This window comes from Electrophorus electricus, chromosome 12 (assembly GCF_013358815.1).
Source record: "Electrophorus electricus isolate fEleEle1 chromosome 12, fEleEle1.pri, whole genome shotgun sequence".
NCBI classification, from domain to species: Eukaryota; Metazoa; Chordata; class Actinopteri; order Gymnotiformes; family Gymnotidae; genus Electrophorus; species Electrophorus electricus.
In genome coordinates this window covers 5,286,579-5,308,230 of record NC_049546.1, presented here as the reverse complement: position 1 = coordinate 5,308,230, position 21,652 = coordinate 5,286,579, and the positions used below count along the sequence as shown (strand labels likewise).

The 21,652-nt window shown below is 40.8% G+C and overlaps 1 protein-coding gene and 1 long non-coding RNA gene across 2 annotated transcripts in view; one reads left to right on the top strand and one right to left on the bottom strand.

Moving 5' to 3' along the window:
* The window catches only part of tnmd (tenomodulin), a 34,341-nt gene extending 15,797 nt beyond the window's left edge, over window positions 1-18,544 (top strand). Inside the window, exons 3-7 of the mRNA XM_035532419.1 lie at window positions 2,503-2,643; window positions 8,846-8,953; window positions 12,405-12,564; window positions 13,128-13,252; window positions 17,580-18,544. Coding sequence (XP_035388312.1) covers window positions 2,503-2,643; window positions 8,846-8,953; window positions 12,405-12,564; window positions 13,128-13,252; window positions 17,580-17,789 — 744 coding nt within the window. The 3' untranslated portion in view covers window positions 17,790-18,544. The remainder of the gene's footprint in view (window positions 1-2,502; window positions 2,644-8,845; window positions 8,954-12,404; window positions 12,565-13,127; window positions 13,253-17,579) is intronic.
* On the bottom strand, window positions 5,235-10,806 carry LOC118242308. The gene is made up of 4 exons (XR_004776753.1): window positions 10,707-10,806; window positions 8,854-9,003; window positions 5,634-5,670; window positions 5,235-5,385 (listed from the first exon to the last, which is right to left on the bottom strand). It is a non-coding gene; the product is annotated as an uncharacterized LOC118242308 (long non-coding RNA).
* Window positions 18,545-21,652: the final 3,108 nt, after the last annotated feature.

Sequence of the window (21,652 nt, the reverse complement as noted above, 5' to 3'; positions counted from 1 at the left end):
GTGCATGTTTTATTTATATAATACCCTTGGTGCAAACCACTTACATAAATTTACAAATCGAATTCAAAGCTTTAACATTGTGTGCAATACTGCTGATTTGCCAGACCCTTCTGCTAGCAGATGGCAGCTTTTGTCAGTGTGCATGCATGTTGTAAATGACAAGACTGTGGCTTATTCAGCCTTGTCAGGCACAGAACACTAGCTAGGACTGGTGAGCCTCTGATATTTAAACAGCAAACATGGCCGCGCACAAATCAATACGTTACTCAAGGTATCTCCATGACGGTCGCATTCGCGAGCGTTAATGAATAAATGTCTCCTAGTTGTTTGCCTTGAACTGCAGCCCTTCACGAGTCTCTCAGCTCCCAGCACAGGGAAGGCTAATTAAACTTCATTATCCGTACTGCTCTACAGTATCAGGCTCCTTCAGCTTGCATTAAGGCTACTGAGGTAGAGTGGAAAGCTGTGATGAAAGACTAATCCAGCACCCTCCTTGGTTACCTGGAGCTCACAGAGACCACTCAAATATAGCAGAAGGCCAACGTGGAAGAGAGATTGAAGAGCAGAACAAGAGAAACACAAGGAGCTTTAACAGGCTTTCACTCAATTGTAAGTCATACACTAGCCCTCTAGCAGGATGAATGCATTAATAATGTTCCTAACAGGCCAGTTAGCAGAGGTGGGTAGTAATGAGTTACAATTACTCCGCTGCAAGTATTTAACAGTTTTCTTTGGAAGATTGGATTTTTTTTTTCCTTTTTTCTGCTTCTTCTTAATTATTAAACATTCTCCGTGTTCCCTGGAGGTGTCAAACTAAGACTAACCTTGTGTTCTGCACCTCCTCTTCTCCTGTCTCTGTTGAGATTAGAGATGCAAAACACTCCCATGCAGTAGTGGAAGCTCTGGAAACCATGCAAATGATAAATAATGGCATTTTCATTTTTTTTATTTTCATGTTCCATATCCACAGCTGTCACTTTGTAGCCTTGGCAACAGCTTTTCATTTGTTTAATGTTTAATATTTTAGGGATTTTTTTGGTAATGGAATTTGAGCTTATAGATGAAATTCTCACTTCACTTTAGTTATTCAAACATGTGCAGATGCTGTAAGATGAATTCGTGGACATAGTACTCACATTCTGTCCATGATCCACATCACAGAAAACGGGATCAAAACTGATCATTTCTTTTCATCAAGCCTTTAATATAAGCCTGTTTTTTGTTTGTATACTTCCAAGAATATGTTAACAGAAATAAACATTATATTCACAGTCTACCTTAATTATACAAAATTGTTTCAGGGCACTGGAAACCATAATATTACCCAATTATCACACAAATATACTACATTAACCATGTCTAATGGCTTAAAATTTGAGGCTATTTTGCAACATTTGAATTTATCCTCATTCTGTTTGATTTGCCAAGACTTTTTGCTCTGATCGGGCCATCATGTTAATGAATATTAATTTTCCTGTTCAGAATATTATAGATGAAAAACAATCACATATAAATTGTGTGCACGTATGTGTGTGTGTGTGTGTGTGTGTGAGAGAGAGAGAGAGAGAGAGAGAGAGAGAGAGAGAGAGAGAGAGAGAGAGAGAGTGGGGTGGGTGATCTGGGCATACATGAGGACTTTGTTTTAATCTTTTTGTGGACAGGAAAACATTGCGGGGGCATTTTGGCAAATTGTTGGTCGCCAAGAGTGCAGTTTTTTTTTAAAGCAAAGTGCAGGTAAATTTTAAAAAAGGAAAAGAGACTAATTACAGATTAGTAATTAGTGCTAATTAACAGATTAGTTCTTAGACAGAGGCTATTTATTTTTGATATAGCTATCTTTAGCATAATCTTAGAAAAACATTTAACTACAGTTATTTTGTTGTTTTATTTATTTATTTTTGTTTTTGTTTGTTTGTTTGTTTGTTTGTTTATGGCTGGTGGGTAGAAAGCAGTTCTGTAGCCAGGAAAATCAGAAAGGTGCTGTGTGGCCAAGAGCAGCTAACATAAGCAGTGAAAAGAGAGCACTGCTGTAAGCTATGGCAACGGCACCAAACCCACAGCTCTACCCAGCTATCAACAAAGACCATACCGAGGTTGGGCTTGCTGCAGACATCCTGCCATGCATGTTTTGAATATGCTGATGAATGCACCTTCTTCCCAAAGCTTTTTGATGTAGGGGAGCTTAGCCAAAATTTACACCTTTTAAGTTCAGTTCTCCATGTTGGTGTAGTATTATCCATCTTTAAAAATTGATGAGTGCTGCCTCTCACCATTTTGGTGTTGGATTTAAATTACAATGACTGCAGGAATAACAATGGCTGAGCAATGATAAATATGTATCGTATCATAGTAAAATACTATTATTCTTTACAATAGAGCCCCTGTTTACATGGGGACTAAATGATCCCAACTTTTCCAGAAATAATGAATAATTTATCTTAATAATTTAGAACTGAAGAATGTGTTGTTCTTGTTTTGTTTTGTTTTGTTTTGTTATTTTAGGTGTACGACCATGACTACAAAGCTATGCTTGATGGTGTGGAGATAGATAGCATGATGGAGATAGACCCTGCCAAACGTCTGGAGATCTTCAGAGTGGGTAAAGGCAGTGATGAGGTCCTGGAGGTCCATGATTTCCAGAATGTGAGTGTGGCTGACCTAAATGTCTGTTTAATTTTGTTTTCAGGGATTTGCTTGACAATCCTAGCACCATTATGATCCGGGTCCAAGTAACATTTGTTTCTGTACAAACAGACAACACAACAACAAATTTGCACACCTGCTGCAAGCGCCATTCAGTCCCTGAACCATCCATCTTAGTGATTGGAGCGTAGCCACAGAGGACATCATTTTGACTGAAGGCAGTGCCACACTGGAGACTAAACAAAAACTGACTAAGCCAAACTATTTAAGTAAAAAAAATTTTAAATACATATAACTTTATATAATTTCAAGTAAGCAGCAGTTTACAGTTGATAAGTGTATGAACAAGATGTTTCAAGTCATTACACACACTAAAGCTAACAGCAGGACTGGGGAGGCAAAGATAATATCCTCTTTCTGTTGTTTCTGACAGCAAATCCAGCCAACATCATGGACACTGGATCTGTAGATCTCTGGGGATATAATGTGGGAAAAAGTTAACATAATACACGATATGGGGTGTTACTCATTAAACAATGCTGGATGTATTTTTATCACACCTGTCCATATGATTGTTCAACTGGATATACCTTCTGAAGTCAGTTCCCAGTTTTCCCCATTCAAAGAGAAGCAATAAAAAATTGCTTGTACAAGGATAGAAAAGCACAGAATGGCTGCAGAGCAGAATGGAGATGGACAGCAAAGAATGTGGGTTTCTTCATCCTGGCTGTATTTCTGGAATCCTCTGTAACAAAATCTTAAATACCTTAAAGCTGTTTCTTCAAATGACTGGAAATATCTCTGCTCAAACGACAAACCATCCTGAGGCAAGAAATGCATATATATATATATATATATATATATATATATATATATATATATATATATATATATATATATATATATATATATATAAAGAAAGCATACATTTAGTGTTGAGAAAGGTCAATATGGGCGTGTCAGAAGTAGAACATGGTTACATAACACAAAAAAAATAGAAATAAATATAGAAAGGCTAAGGGTAGTACAAATCTAAAATCGAATATTTCCTCAACATATATCAAATACAGACCACGGCAACTGAGAAGTCGACTGCAAAAAATAGAGCATAGGAATGGTTTCCTACAAAGGTCTTCAGCCCACATCTAGTAACCCTTTTAGTGGTTCTCCTACACTGAAAGCCTCTCTGTCCAGGACCCAGAGCAGCACCTGGGCTGCAGGTGCCTCTGTAGCCCAGCAAGTGAAAAGCACAGTCAGCCAATGGCTCAATGGGAAGGCGGTGCCTGTGCATTCCTACACCAATCAGGCTAATGGAAAACATGAATTTTATTACTCAAGTCCCATTCTTTCCTCATTTCTTATCCTTGTAATGAAGTGTCTCTCCTTCATTTTCTGGTTGACCAGGCACAGCAATCATCACACAACATCAGACAATTGTCCCTTCTTCTGTGAAGCAGCATGCCATTAGACAAAATTGAATAGCAATTAATCACAATATGTCTTGAAATAAACAATGTGCTTTTTCTGTTATTTAATAGCACTTAGCTTTTTTTTGTTACTTACTGACAAGCAGAGCTGGATATGCAGAGTGTTATTGTGCTAGTAAGCATATGGTTTAACAGAGATATCAGTGACAGGAAAGAGAATGATTTTTCTGTTGCAGATATGGTCAAATTTACACTTGATGCAGCATTTAGCTTTACATAGATAGAAACATTCATATTCCTGGCCATGCAAATTCTAATAAAGATGGTAGACCAACCTAAAATAATGTTTCCATCATTTACTTATGATATACTATGGGAGATGGTAACGTTTTAGTAGGAAATGAGGGTGGCCAGAGAATTTGCAGTATAATCTTAATGATTAACTGTTGAAGGGTCATCAACAGATCACAAATAATCTGAACTTTAAGGACACCTGGATGAGTGGTGAAACAGATTTAATCTACAATTCTAGTGAGTTTGACTTACTTCCATTAGACAAATTCAATGACCTTGCTGACAGTTGTTGCAGTATTACAGTTCAAGAAGGAGTTTAAAAAGGTAAACAAAATATCCAGAATGGACAAGCAAAAAAGGCAAAACAGGCAAAATCCCAAATCTAGAAACCAAAAAGATCAAAACAGAAGCATGAACAATTGAATTTAAATAAATTAAATACAGTTGATTTAGTTCAATTCTATTCTATTCATTTCAGTTCAAAGAATGCTCAGAATCATCATGCCGGGTATGTTTAAACCTTGCAAGGAATGTTTTTAATGGGGGGGGGCGGAAATACCAGGGCATAACTGTGAAAACAAGAATCAGGTGTGATTGTAGGCAACTACAGATGTTGCCTGTTGGTCATTTGAGTTCAGAGGATCAAATGCAAGACTGCAAAGGAGTCCAAGTAGGAGCAGAGCAGTCCATAAGGCTGATCATGAAAAGCAGTAGGACACCCTCTGGGTTGTAAGGGTGAGTGTGGTGGAAGTCTGCTATCAATCCAGGATAGAGAATATCTCTGACAAGTGGCCGACACCTTTCCTCGGGACCATATCCTTCCCAGTCCACCACGTATTCCAGCTGACTGCTTCATATTCTGGTGTCAAGGAGATGGCAAACTGCACAAGCAGGATTACCCTCCACACACACACGAGGAGGCAGCAATGCTGAAGGGGAGGCTTCATCCACATGCCATGGACTGGCAGGCTTGAGCAAGATGATGTGAAGTGTCAGGCATATGCAGTACAGAGGGGGGTAGCTGCATGTGATAAAGAACATCATACATTTTGCACAAAACCTTTAATGCCCTGATGAATGTAGATTTAGACTAGAATGTCAATTTTTACCAGCTCCCATAAATCTAAATAGGGGCAAACTGGGATTGATAACAAAAAAACTGAAAGGGAATTAAACCTGTTGTGACATGGATTAAGGAATTCAGAACTATTTCTGCCCGTGGATAAATTGTGCCTAGTCATGCTATCCAAGGGCATTAGTTAGCCTTACCTTGAGAGGAGATGAGAGAGCATCAGATTTGCGATTCCTGGAACCAGGATGATAGGTAACGGTGAAATTAAAATGAAAAAAAAAGAAAAGTGACCATCAAGCTTGTTTGGGGTACAAACATTTAGTGTTTTTCAGATATTCTAAATTCCTGTGATCCGTTAACAAAGAAAATGGATGAATGGCTCATTTAAGTCAATGCCACCAATCCAGTTTGATAAATCTGCAGTAAAAAATTGCAAAGCTCTGAAACCTTTGAAGCGCCTTGACTTACCATCCAAGATGACTCCCTGGGGAGTAATGACATGCCAAGAAATATTGTGAATTGAGTGTGCAACTTGCATTTCTTTCCTTTCACATATGCCCTGATCACACCTGATATTAACATGTGTCTTGGATGAGGTGATCACAAGGAACTGCCCAAATGCATTGGCATTTTCACCTAGCATTATGAATGGGTCCTGACTGACCACATGTGACTGGTCTGCATACATAATTTCCACTGAAAGAAGTGCCATGCACATTTATTACAAACACTATTTTGCTGCATTGTTTTGAGACATAAAGGTCTCATGTATCCTCACTCACATTCCACTATGGGTTGTTAAAGTCTTCAGCCCAAGTCGAAATGAGGCAACTTGCTTTGCTGGTGCACCAATCCAATCTTGTATCTAATAGCCTAGCTTGCTTAACTACATACAGAGTAATTTCCAGTCTCGTAATTATTACATATTTTCCATGCAGGACAATAGGTATTATGTTGTTTCTGTCAACTACTCTTCAGGACACATGACTGTTAACAGTACAAATATAATGTCGTCTGATGCACCCAAATTCAAAAGTGGCTTGAGTGCTTTTGTTACAATAGGTTTAGGTTCACACTTGTACTTAGTGTTGGCTACTTATGATCCGATCACCCAGGATGCATGTTAATGTCCGGTGTGAACAGTGCCATAGATATGTTAAAGGAGTCTGATTAGAACTTGCCTCACATGTTTGATATGACGATTTGACAGAGCAAAGTAAGTGTCATCTGTGTATGCAGTACCGAACGTTTCCAATATATTTCTAAAAATATGTAATTTATAAAAGACTGAAAAACTTCAGAACGTTAGCCATGCCGAAGCCATTACCATGTTTTCATAGTAGCTGCTTTCAGTATTGTTTGCTCTCTCCCATTCATCTCCCTTCCTAATTCTCACCAGGCTCTAGGCATTCCTGAGGTCTAACTTGCTGAAGTATTGTGCCTCTCTTAGTTCACCTATGGAGGATGGGACTAATGACAGAGAATATGCATTATTTAATGTTATTTGATTAAGCCCATGATAAACTATGCAATGGCGAAGACCCCCATCCTTGTTACGAATGAAGAAAAACCCTGCTGCAGCTGGAAAAGTGGAAGGTCTTATGAATCCATGTGCTGAGGTTTCTAAGACTTAGTCATGTATTTCTTTAATTTCAGCCTGGGAAAGATTATAGATTCTGGAACAAGGAGGAATGCCTCCTTCTGTCAAATATATAGTATAATCATATGAAAAATGGGGTGGAAGTTCAGATAATTTAATCTGGCAAAAAAAATTATAATAAATTTGTAGATTCTTCAGGAATCTCAGGCTTACATTCAGTGGGAAGACTCTCTACAGTTTTAGCAGACCTTCAAATCTCAGGTGAAATCAGATGTGACTCATGACAATAACTACACCAAGAAATGATGTCTGGGTCTCAGCAGCAAACGTGAGTGTTTGTAGCCATGGTAGCCCCAACATTATGGGAAAGCTGAGAGAGTGAATGAGAAATAGAGAAATCAGTTTGTCATGTAAAGTGCTAGAAACCAGATGGAGTGGTTGAGTAACTGAGTGCCCATCCAAGGCAGACATCCAGAGGGCAGAAAAAGCTGAACAGTATGAAGTGACCAGCATGACAGAAAAATGAGAAATATCTGCTTTCTGAGTGATTACTCAACCCAGAGGAGCATTATGATGTCTTCACACTCTCGTTGACATCTCAATTCTTACAATTTTGAAGGAGATGGCATTCCCCCCCCCCCCCCCCAATCACCAAATACAGACAAAGCACACCTGTGATTCTCCATTGCCTTTCTTCTAGAGAAAAGACTACATTGCACAATATTTGAATAAGTGGGAGATGGATTGGGTACTGGAGGAGAAAGGAAACACATGTGGTCTCCTAGTATTCTAGTAGCAAGTTATCCATTTCAATGGATGTCACTGTTAGTTGGACAAGCGAACAGGTCTCATCACTGCATATGAGCACCATCGTTATTTCAGACTTAACTGCTTTGTGGGAAGCTGTGATGGGGAAGGTTCATTTTATCCACTACTTACTTTCAAAATACAATCAGTTAATACTTGTTTCTAAAGTATGAAGTGCCAAGACATACTCTCCAGCTGAAGGAGTCACTTTTTCTCTTATGGTTTCAGACTGGAAAAACTCAACTAAACTCTGTTTATTAAAAACAAAAAAAAAAACAAAAAAAAACATTGAGCCAAGACAGAAATGGTTGTAGTGGCTTGGTATAACAAAAAAATCAGTCAGATCAAACTGTCATCCAGAGTCAAGTAGAAGTCAAAATGAGGAAATCACAATATACAGAACTGACAAACCAAAAGGGCAAAAAAACTAGGATCCCAGATCCAGAACCAAGTCAAAGATCCAAACAGAAACCTAAACAATAATAATAATAATAAGAGTAACGATTGCAAGAAATAAATTAAAAATCACATGGAATCTAATGGAATCAGGTATACTAGAAGGCAGGACTGTGAGTCAGTGGAGTGATTGGGTGACACCATAGTGAGTGTGATCACGGATGTTGATTGATAGGAGTTTGAGATCAGAGGATCATATGCAGGTCTGACGCAGACTATATGAGATATTATTTTTATAATAGATTTTAAAGAGATTCCAGCTCAAGATCATACTTGTATAAGTGCTTTTAACATATGTATTAATGTGATCTTTATGCATTAATATATTTCAAGTAATTTTTTAAAACTAAATTCTATAAGGTAGACCATGAGTGACATTCTGGAAAAAGCTTTCCTTAACATGCTACTTACTATTCATAGAAGTATTTTTGTTGCTTATCTATTTCTGCAGGGATACCTTCGTAAGAAAATTATTCTACCTTTCCTTCATTAATTAATCTAGTAAAACATCTATTATATGTTTGTGTTTTGCTTAATATTTTTAAGGGACTCACAGGTATCAGGTTTGCCAAACACCACAGATGCTACATCCGAACTCAGACCAAGGAGCTGCCCAAGTTGGATGAGCTGCAGATGAAGGAAGCTGAGCTTGAGGTACGCCAAAGCACACCTTCTCTGGAAGCATATCTCCCACTGATGTGCTCCTAAAGACAGAAAAAAAATCATGAATTTTGCAACAGTATCAGCAGAAAAGAGTTGTAAGAAAGGCAGAATATAATTTACTCCAGATTCCCTACAACCAGCATCCCTCACTGCCTCTCATCTTCCCTCCAACATACCCCCACCCACTGCCTCTCATCTTCCCTCCAACATACCCCCACCCACTGCCTCTCATCTTCCCTCCAACATACCCCCACCCACTGCCTCTCATCTTGCCTCCAGCATTTTCCACAAAAGTATAAACTTGGGTCTCCAGTGCCCATGAAACCATCAGAAAGTCCACAATCCCATAACCCCTTTGTGGCGCACATCAAATGGTGTTTGCCACCGATCCTGAACTAATATTAATTTTTAATCTTCTCCTCTGAAGGCTCAGTCCAAATAGCCTTAAGGAGAGAGTGAGGTCCTTCAGAAAGGTAAACCATTAAAATGGTATTTGAAGATGTTTGCTCCGTAAATTTCACTTGACTCAGGGTTGAAGTGATTCATCTCTCTTCTTTAGTTCTAATGGCTGTCTGTGATGCTCAGCAAAAGTAATGGCATAAATTCTATCAATCAAATGCCCAATTTATTGGCATTACCAAAAATAACAGATAGTGTGCTATGGGCTGTTTTCTCCTTCAAATATGGTTTCAACACGAGCCACCTTGCTATTCACATTTACCAGGGAAAGGGACTGATCTCTTGCACTTCCCATACGGTAGGGAAGATAGAAGCAGATCTATTGTCATCTCAAGCCATAAATATCCTCTTTGACTTTATGAACAGAAGGCATTATAGACAAAACCAGCCTGCAGTTCCTCTACCTCCTATTTTTACTGTCTAATCCGTGTTTACAGATACTAATTGCAAAGCAAGCGCCATATGTCTCTGCCATTTCCCTCTTTTTGCACATTGTGGAACCTAATTAGACTTTTCAGACCAGCCTTATTTCACAGATGTGAAATCAATCAGAGTGGGCCAAGAGAGGAGCTGGGGGAGGACACATCGTGCGGGATTAGAGCAAGCTGTGCTGACTATGAGCACACATCTCTCTAAACCTGGAGACTCTGAACCATGAGCTCCCATTTCAATCAAAACACAGACTAAACTCTCGTCAGAATCCACCTGAGCCACGAGCTTGGAGGAGAATTAAACCAGGGCGACTAAAGATCTTCGTTTGCATTCCTACCCTGCATAAATCTCTGAGAACCAAAATAAACTTGGCAGTGACATAGAGGAATCAGTTGCCAGTGTGCTGCCAGGGAGAGAGAGAGAGAGAGAGAGAGAGAGAGAGAGAGAGAGAGAGAGAGAGAGAGAGAGAGAGAGAGAGAGAGAGAGAGAGAGAGAGAGAGTGTGAGAGTGGGGGGGGGGGGGGGGTTTGGTTGTAAACATGTTAAGCAGGTATGGGTGAACACCAGCATTATTAGCGCCAAGTGCAGGCCAGCCACAGGGCATGTGAGCACATTCCCCAGCTCCACTGCCTCAGTGCCACTCGCCACAAAACAATGCAGGCTGAGAAGAAACTGCACACAGCTGATAAGGAAATAAAGCAGCCCCCGAGTACATCCAGGTGACAAACATGAATTGTTTCTGCCAGTATTTTTACAATTTCCAATTTATTCAGCCAAAGAAATGATGAAAGAGGCAATCTCTGAGCCTCCCACTAGTCACCCACTGCCTAAATGCGACCAATGAAATCACGCACCTTTTCTCCAGCAGATCCCACTCTCTCAGGATAAGTCTCCTTCCTGTCCATTCCATACGCTCTCCCTCTCCATTAAGATAGCTTACACTCTGTGCAGGGCCACAAATGTCAGTGGCACATCAACATTTCATACCAGATACAATGCGTGGCATGCCAGTAAACAAGATCAGGGACTATATTTAGGCTCACAAACATTTTTGGAATTAATTACTGGATTTCTGTTCAACAAATGGAAGCTTTCTTCAGCCAAAGAGAAAATGAAGAGACAACGAGTCTTCAGTGTCAGACAGCTTCGGGTGGAGCCGATCTAGACGCTTGGATTCACACCAGCCGTGCGATCACAATTCCGTCTGCGTGTATCTTCATGTGTTTATTGCTCCTCTTCACCTCTGCCATGACCTCTGCCATACCTCCCCAGAGATATGCTCCCCTTGAGTTTATTGGTGTAATTTCTCAAACATGCATTGAAAATCATGATGCAGGATCAGTGGCCTAACTTCTATTTACTTGTGAGGGAGGCGTGCTTTGCTTGAGCAGTTAAGAGGGCCAATTAAATTGGGGCTGCAGTGTGCTGGCAGCCCCAGTTTTAATTTCGTCTTAAAAACAGCAGTCTCCGCTGGGGCACGCAGGCTGTCCTCCAAGTCATCATTAGTTTAGCGTGATGTCGGGAGGGGGGTGGAGCATGTGGCGTGCGCGCCCGTGTGTGTGAGTGTGTGTGCACGCGCTTTAAGAGTCAGAAAACTGTGTCAAAGGGAGCGGCAAAGTGGATGCCACTTTTAATCAGGTGGAACTGCTGTGGATTCTACCTCGCCACAGGTCACCACCGTGCCACTTCACAACAAACAGACAGGACGCAGAGAAACAACTTCTAATGGCGCACGAGAGGTGGGATGAAAAAGAAAACTAAGGAAAGGGGAATGCGACCTAATATAAATGGCAGTAGCTCAAACCATAGCCCCAGGATTCTACAGCAAGCTTAACTAATGTGCAATTAAGCTTTAGACTGGGAGAAAATCACCTTGTAAAAACATTTGTCAAGTGAACCTTTACTCTGTTCTCCCCCCTAATTAACAAGGGAATGGGAGGAGAGTTTGTTTGTATTTACATATACACAGGGAAAAGCAAACATATATTTTATGGGATTACATTATCCAAAGTACTTCATATATCTCTATTAGAAATGATATGCCTTCCCTATCATTAAACGATAATAGTTTACAGCTCATGAACTGTGGTATCAACAAATTAAACATGTTAATAGTGCTCGGCCTGCATAGTACTGTAAGAGGGAGGAGACGAGAGTCACTATGATATACTGTACTTTGTGGGCCTGCACCATACATCACCCAGTGTCACCACTGAACAGCGTTAAAGTCATTTTAAAGTCAGTTTCCGCCTTCTTTTTGCACTACACTTAAAATGCAACACCAGTACTACCTGCAGAAAGGAGAAAAGATGGAAGAAGTCTGGGTTTAATGAAAAAAAAGCATAGAGAACAGCTAAGGTGAATGGCTGTAGTCTACAAGAGAGGTCAAACTGTATATTGCAGCCATGGCTGGTTGTTAGTCTTTTCGCTCCCAGTGGACAAGAAAAGTGTAATGTGGCATAAGGGAGTGGAGGCACGGTCCAGAGCACAGGGTCCAGGCTGGGCCTTTGCAGAGATGATGAGGCAAGGTGTAACATATGTCTTGTTAACAGGTAGGACAGAATGGTGAAGTGGATGTGCAGGTGGTGGACTCTCATGTGTGGATCCCGGCTGAGTGGCCAATCACTGACACAACATTCCTGCTCAACTCCAAGATCTGGGAGATGTGCACGGAGCTGCCCATCCACTGGATCCATCCATCTCCTCTTAAAGGTACCTGTTGTAGTTATAGCTCTGGAATCATCAGATGGACTTGCTAAACATATCGTGAGTTGGCATGAAAAGTAAACAAACGCTCAAGGTGAACACCACCATCTTGCATTTCTCTATGTTGCCACTGTATAGCTTTTAGTCAACAGGTTCTGTCAATGAACAACAAAAAGGCAATAGCCATGTACATCATGCACACAGAAAAAGGTTCAAAGAGGTTATTTTAGTTTGATATTCTGTTTTAATATAGTTCATTATAGTTCCCTTGAAAGCAGTAAACTGACCTATTTAGAAAAGACTTTGAAAATGTTTGAGGACCTGAATATGCTTATCTTTGACTGATGTCGTTGATCTACTAACCTACTAACACTACGTTAAGTTTCCCCCAAAAAGGAAATCACTAACATATATTACCAAACCATGGATGGGAAACAAAATCTAATGACAGCAAAGAAGCTTTCAAACATTTCTTTGAGGCAGCACAGTATGTTTAGTCGCTGTATGCTGGCTTATACTCATTTTAAGCTCCTATCCCATTCTCTCATGTCTGTCCTGCTGAGCTCCAGAGGCTGAGTTCCATGACATGGAGGATGTAGAGGATATGGAGGATATTGCGGATACCCCAGAGACACACGCTAGAGGAGCACGGCAGACCAGGGACGTTATGGACCAATTGCCAGTAAACGACTATGTAAGTGTGAGGCTTGAGGCCCTGTGCAATGAGACGTGCTGAGACCACTGAACTGGATATCCGTGATCATGTCTTCAAATAAATCGTTCATTAATTGGACTTCCCTATTCCAACTCAAAACAGACTGTGTGGACCACGGGGCACTGGATTTGCTCTATATATCTGCTTAAATCAGGCCAGTGCACTTAAGACTCCCTTGGTGTCTGCCACTTAATGGAGAGGGATATTTAGCCTTCAAAGGCAACGAGGCTCCAAAAAGCCCTTGCAAGAACATTTCTTGCCTTGTCTTTTTTCTCTAATGTGCCAAAAAACACACATGGACAGTCTCCCAAGGTCACTCATTAACAAATATATACATTTATTAATCACACTTTAATTATCAAGGCTTGAAAAAAAAAAAAAAAAGTTTATTTTTAAAGGGATGAGGCTGGCCAACCATTAAATAACTGGCTTTTACAGCCGTGGTATATACATAATCCCTCCCCCCCCCACTGAAAAACTCCTGCACATCATGCATCTAACTGCAACATAAATGCTGTCTAACTCCCATTCTGAGTCTAGTCACAAAAGAAAGGGAGACAAAAAAGAACACAAAAAACAAAAGACAAAAAAAAACAGGCTGGTTTATCTGTAGAGGCCCAGGAATGCCACACCTGCTTGTCTTGTCGGTGTTTTATATAATTAAAGTAAACCCGGAGATGAAACCTACTTCTCCTTTTGAAGTACCTCCAGCTTCTATCAGCTGGGTAATACATACCAGTGCAGCCAGAGCCAAGGCCAAGCCCAGACAGGCTGCGTTTGTGGCGGCAGCGATAACAAAGGCCTCTGCGTACCTGAGGGGACGGGGCTCCTGGTAATTGCAGTCTGGAGTCATGTCGATGGCAGCGGGAAGCCGAATATTCTAGACCTTTCCACTTTGCATAGGCACTCGCCCTTCCTTCCCTGCGCCACTGGCCTTCGGTGGCCAGCAGGGGGCAGGACATTTTTCTTCTTTTTTCCATTTGGTGGGCCTATACCCATGATGAGCATTTTGTAAAATATCATCAAAGTAACTTTGACAGAAGGACCGAGATCTGTGAGGCTGACCTTTTCCTGCTGCTGGCATGCTGATGCACTGTTGGCCAGCGTGGCTCTGGGTATCTTTTAAACCGGATAACTATCATCTGGCAGTGCCGAGGAATTGCATCGTGGTCCTTGACCTACATTCTGAGGATAAGCCTCTAATGACTGGGCCAGAGTCTGGGCGGCCCTCTGACTTGTAAGCGCACTCCTCGTGGGGCTGATGGGATGTCGCATGACCCAGCATCCTGGCCCAAGCTGCTCTGGTTTGCAGATTGATGCTTAAACTCCACAGCCTCAGTATCTCCAGGATTAGGCTGATAGGTACTCACTGCAAGCGGTGCTTCATCAAGGAGCCGGTGAAGAGCACTTGACCTAACAGTGCAACAACTTTAGAGACCATGGAGTGTCTTCTGGTGTCTGTGCAAAAGATCCATCTGTACAAAGAACTAATCATTTCACGCATGAAGGCAAGTGTGATTTAGTGAGAGCTGACAAGTGAGTACAGAATGTTTGACATCTTGATTAATCCCGACATACAAATTAAGCTTAAGACGTGTTTAAGATATCCATGTTTAACGGCATGTATCTGTGAAATGAGTCTCTAAGGTGTGAAAATTCAGTATTCAAGAGACAACAGGTACCACATGCCACAAAAATTATTGACTAAGTATTCTGTTCACATTAAGTGCTACTGCTGTCCCTGGCTGGGAGTCCAAGAGCATATAATTGGCCTTGCTCTCTGAATGGGTTGGATGCTTCTCCCTTTACCCCATCCCTCAACAAGGCAATAACCAATCCAGGCATCTACTTACTGACATAGGCAGAACTGGTGATTGTTTTGATGGTGTTGTGCAACGAGAGGAGAATTGGTTAGCTAGTGGGTAGAACTGGAGACAACTAACATTACAAACTGGAGTATACATTTTAAGAAAAAAAAAAAGAAATGTTAAACACTAAGCTAAATTTCTGTCAAAATGAGTAAATGCTGTTTTATTTAGTATGGGTTAACTTTGCTTTATTGTAAGGGACAGATGTGTTTCTCTCAGCATTTAACTTCAGACCACTGGGGTCCACACACTCTTGAAATTTCTAATATAAAGGTAGTGTAATATATGCTTTTAAAAAAAAATCTTAACAAGATCACTTTGATTAATTGACTTCTAAGATGCAATGTCTGCTTCATTGGTTATGCTAGCTAATCATATTTCATTATTCAAATTCGTACTCCCCACATCTTCTGTGTGGCTTTCTGTGTGGACCTGATAAAATAATCATAACTTCACTGATAGTGCTTAGCCCATAATAAATGCTTGCTTAATAGTGAGGACCCCAAACCCAACAAACATTATGATTCAGTAATTGCCCACACGCATTTGTCAGAATAATAAATCATATGATATTGGCATCATACACCTGTCTCTTACTGTAGTCCTGTCATTAGGAGGATACAATATTCAGTCCATTCATCATTGTTTAGTGTGCTTGTGAAGACTCAGACGTGATATGAATCACATCTTCTCTGTTGTACATGTGAGCAGTGGGACATGTCACCAATTACCTTTTAGCACGACTATGTGCTATAAATACAAGGCTTTATAATATTCCAGTGAGTAGTGCTGCACTTCAGGATCTCACTAATGGAAAGATGAGGTTATTGTCTGGAGGACTGCTTTACTGCATATGATTAGAGGAAGGCCTAGTTGTGGTATTGGAGAGCCGAGATTAGGATGGTTGTGCTAAAGCAGTCAGTCAGAGATCACAATGAAGTGGTTGTGATCATTTAACGAGCCACTGGCATTTGGCAGCATCACTGGGCTTGTTTTTTAAAGCTTCATTTACAAAATGACCTACATGGTCCATCTTGTGTGGCTTTTGTAAACATGCTACAAAAAGACACAAAAAAGAGCGACTGCCGTAATTCATAGCGGTCATTTGAGAGGCTTTTCCACCTTCAGCAAATTTAAAGCTCGGACAGATTTATTCATATAATCCCTTATTTGTTTTGACAGATGAATCGTACCTGAAAAGCTTATGTTGAACAACGAGCTGAAAGCAGATGACATGCGTATTTCTGCTTGTTGCCGTCATTTAAAAACATGTGAATATGTAGTGATAAAGAAAATCAGAATGAAATTGAGACTGGAAACACAAACTGTCACACATATGGACTACTGGTGATACATCTGTGAGACTCCTTAGAAGTCAGACAGATTTGAGACGATGCACGCAGGCCTTCTCTGTCTGCTGAATGTGTACAGTTGTCCTCTCAGAGCTGTATCCCTCCCTCACCTTCAGTCACACCTTTTGCATTATGGCAGATGCCTCATCTGCGCATCCCTCATAGATCAATGGCTTTGATTGGCTGTACATCAGTGGTTTTTAATCAGACAAATAGCGTCACACTGTCTCGAAGGAGTGTTCAGCTGCCACAGATTGGAATGCAGTCAGTCAAAACAGTGCAGAGTCGAGAGTGCCATCTTCTCTTACAGTTAGGGAGTGCGATAGATTTAAGTGGCACTTCTCCGAATCCATCTCAGTGCAGCTGCTGATCAAAGGCATGGTGCTCAGCCCTAGGTAATCTGAAGAGGGCACATGCTCACCATGACAATGGGAGAGGCCATGGGCCATTAATTCTACCCAATTTACCCTTTGCCCAGCTTTCACTGAGCCCTTCTAGAAATTCACATCCTGCCAGGGCAGGCAAATCAACGGATCCTTGTTAGACGATCATTTCACTGCTAATTGCTTTAGGAACGTGCCGTCTACTTTAGCCAAGGTTAAAGCAGACTGCCGGCGTGGGGGGCGCGAGGAGCTCTCATTTATATGCGCTCAGAGTGGCACACCTGATTGGGCGGGAGGGTGGGAGGGTCGAGATGAAAGCGGCAGTGTAATCATCTGAGTGGCTGGCGGTGTCGAACTCCCTCTGGGTGAAGATGACCAGGTAGCAGAGCGAAGGGCCCCATGGATCAGAAGCACAGCAGTAGGACCTCCCACTTCTATCATAGCAGAAAGGGCAAAGGTATTATACAGTGCTCCATGCTCCAGCAGTTCACACGGAGGCCACCTAGTTTAAATGCTATTCCGATCGCTGTCTGTCCCCACCCCATACCCGTTCTCCATTCCCATGCAGCAGGTGTTTTTTTTTCCCCTTGTCTCCCCTTGCTAAAATCAATCCGTCAGTCATGTGTCAGGGCTTTATTAGAGAGCGCATGAGTTCGAGTTGTTTGGCTGCCTGGCTGACCCTTTGACCTCCTGCCCTTCACAGACTGAAATTGGACTTCAGCTGGACAGCACCCTTGACGAGCAGGGCTACTGCTGCCAGTACTGTCACCGCGGCTACCGCTTCTGCCGCCGCTACCACGAGCCCCTGCTCGGCTACTGGCCATACCCGTACTGGTACCAGGGCGGCAGGGTCATCTGTCAGATCGTCATGCCCTGCAACTGGTGGATCGCACGGATGCTGGGCAGGGTGTGAGAGAGAGCCAGAGACAAGACAACGTGGTGCTCTCAGGGGTACACATGCACCAACCTGCATACGTTTGTGGGGGTGTCGTGTGCATTCAAATGGTGCTTTTCTAATTCAACCTTTACAGCACAGTAACCATCAAATCATACATGATGGTTATAGCAAACAATAAGTATATTATATAACTTTGTGCAACAGACACTTGAGAAACAGCTGTTCCTTTGTTTTCCATAACTTTAGTGTTTGGTGGAGGAATATAAAAGCTCTTTACTGGACTTCAAATGAGAAGTCATATAGCAGAGTTGGTCATCTGTTCCATAAATTAGTAGCCTGCAATGGCTTCCACCATCTATTGGGCCCTTGATTCAATTTATAGTCTATTCTACTGTATTTGGGTGATATTATAATAAACCTGTATAGGTAATATGGATTTGCATATATTTTTAGTACTCGGCATGTTTAGCATTTCAACTTGTGTTTATTTGTAGTACTGACACAAAACTATCATTTTTATTTTTAAACACGTATAAAATTCACCAGACAAGATTAAATAAAATACTAGATTTTCTCACTGAACTTCGGAAGTCAGCCCTTTAAAAGTAGTTCTTTACAGCTGTGCTGAACTGCCGTGAACATTGGCCACAGTGCTATATTTCCCTGACTTATACAGCTCTATAATTGCAGACTTGGGGCTGCTTTCAATCAGGGGGGTTTGGCCTAAGTAAAGGGTTGCTCCGTTAATTACATTTCTACAGTTTTAAAGTCCTCTGTGTTTCTTTTAGCAATTTCATTTTTAATAAAAAGGAATAAAAAGTGTATGTGATTATAACAAACACATAACAGTGTTTACAACCTCGTTTATCAGATGGGCATCACCAACCGTCTAAAATATTATAATATATATTTGTGAATGTTCAGTGTAAATTCAGCCCTGCAGACACAGACAGTAGCTCAGCTCTTCCTATTTTCTCATATGGCATCATTCAGGAAATGGCTAATCACACTCTCAGATAGGCTCAGTTCTCAGAACAAATGAGACTGACATAGTACTGTCATCTATATTGTACATATAACGAGCCGTTTTAATGTGGACACAGTTCTTTAAAAAGAATTTTATTTAGTATTCAGACAAAACTCACTTAACTTAAAATCAAAAAACTGATCGCAGATCAATCATGCTGACCAAAGTCCCATATCAAAGATGGAGAAGTCCCTCTACCACTAACGTCTGCAACGACAGAATCTTTGAGTAGTCTCCTCTTCTGTCGAACTTCTTAGATATATTCTCCCATAATAGTAACCTGAGAGGCGTGGTAGGGAAGACTTTGGATCAAAGCAGAGGATCGGGAGAGAGCTTCAGTCTCTTATGCACTGAAGGCATGTGTAAAACATCACTTCCTGTTTCTTTCATCTCGTTGCTTGAAAAGCACTTAGAAACACTTTGCACTCATTTTTTATTTATTTATTTTTATTTTATTTTATTTTAGTAGACCATTATGACAGTGCTATAAATTAAGCTACATAGTATATCTAGGCTATAAAAATGAATCTCGATTTAAGATTTGAAATAAAATGGGTGTGTAGTGAATATTTATTGTGAATGTAATTTGAATGCGTAAACAATGTCTTTATATTTAGAAATATTTTGGTGTGAGTTCAGCCATTTAACAGTACAAAAAAATGTAAGCATAAAACTTCAAGTTCTAATGAAATTATTTTAAATGAAAGGAGGACCCTTAGGATGGGGAATAAGGGATCCAGAAGTGGGTGAAATAAGCTAAATGATCAGGCACACAAACAGACAATTCAGCCCAAAGTCTTATCAAACTCTAACGTACTGTTGAAAATGTTACGTTTCCCTTGAATGATTTTTTGGTAGTTGTGAATATGTAAATGTTTGCAGGTTAGTGGACATGTAACACACTGGCTACGATAGTTTTTGTAGTCCACGGTAGCCTGCTAGAGGGAGCTCAGCAATTATTATCCAAATCTAAACGACCAGAAAAGAGTTTAGGAGAGCATTGTCTATTTACGTGTAAAGCAAGCACAGCAGGATTACCCGTTCATTATTCTGCATCAGTTTCCTCTATAACTAACAAAGAAAATACCTAACAGCATATAGAAATTTCAACCATATTAAACTGCCCTGTATTAGTAATGCTGGCGGATGCAGTATATACACAGTCAGATTCATGGCCCATCCAAATCTATAATTTAACCAAATGAAGAATAACTGGAAGGCAAAGCATATGGCCAATGTGAAATTAAAATTTTAGGAATCTCAATATAGCTTCCAGTTGTAAATCACATTTATGCCCAGTCTTCTGCAGTTACACCTGCACTCTGCATTTGTGTAGCTGATGGAGACATACGGGACAAATCCCCATAAGCCTGTTTATGCTGGTGGGAGGACAGGCATGCACACTGCTGCAGAATGCAGTGGGCGCTTGGTCTCCGGGGTCAGAATAGCCGAAAACAGGCTTTGCTTGTGTGGCTGCAAGGTTGAACAAGTAGGCATGGGAATTAATTCTTTTTGTTAGCACTTCAAACGTGGGTTGTAATTTACCTGCAATTTACCAAGCTGTTTGTTTTTGTTCCTGGCGCTTAACGTGCCCGTCGGTTGATTTGGAGCAGTTTGCATGATGTGAAGCTGAACTACCGCTACACATCCAGAATGCATTGTGTGTGTGGGAGGTGGGGAGGGCGAATGCAAACATTTCTTGCCGTGACCATTTTGGATCACTGGGATGTGTTGCTACTGCCATCATCTGGCTCAACGGTGAAAGAACAGCATCTCTCATTAGGCTACATGTTGATTGTTACAGATATTGAAACAATTAGAAACTTTCTCAAAGGGCACAGATTGATTTATGCACTGTAGGACCAAGAGATAATTGGTTGGTATTTGTGTCCAATGTCAAGTCTCTAAGTAGCCATTCTAAAACGCTTTATGAATTTACATATTGCACAGAATCAGATCAGTCTCGGGACGTGACTATTGTTCTGCTCAGTGTTCGTGTGTCTACTTTGTTCTATGAGTAATCTTGGCACAGCTCCTGACTGGAAACAGCTTTGATAGCAACTGTCCTTCACCCACGACATGCCAAAAAGCCCCAAAAATGTTTTTTTTAAATCCAGTCAGACATCAAACTGATTTTACTTTTGAATCATGGTAAAAGTATCGCTGAAGGCCAATTCAATGTCAGGCCTTACACATGAGACAGGCTATTCTTTGCTCCCTTTGCTTGTCTATGGCTTCCTCTGCCCATGTTGGCAGGTCTTAGTTAATGGCATTGTTTTGTAGATGGTTGGCAGACGATATATCATTTGTACAACACGTTTCACACAGGTGCTAAAGATACTTGGGCCATAATCTTCCAATGGATATTTTTCAAGGTCTGTGGTATATGGACTACCATAAAGTGTAGGATTTAATCTTAAACTGATCTTGCTCAACACGGATTGGCTGAGAACTTTCAAATTGATTGGCTACTGAAATAAGCAGGTAGCGCTCCTTATCCTATTGTAAAATGCTTCTTTTCACACCACCTGAGTGACAAAGTCTTCATTTAAAAGTTAAATGGAGTGTTTTACTGAGTTTTTAACTGCTCATAAAATGGTGCATTTTTACAGCAAACTCAATACTGCAACATATATTACAACATAAAAGGTTATAATTTCTGTGTGCGTATATATATATATATGCACATACTTGAGTTGCTGCCAGTCTGAGTCTGTGACATCAGGCTTCACATTTTCTCTGTCCTGACTGACCTCAGGTTTGACTGCCTGGTCCAGCATACATCCTCTAAATGGTGCAACTCTCCATTTTATATCCTGGAATCACTTTAGATAAACTAAATACAGTCAGC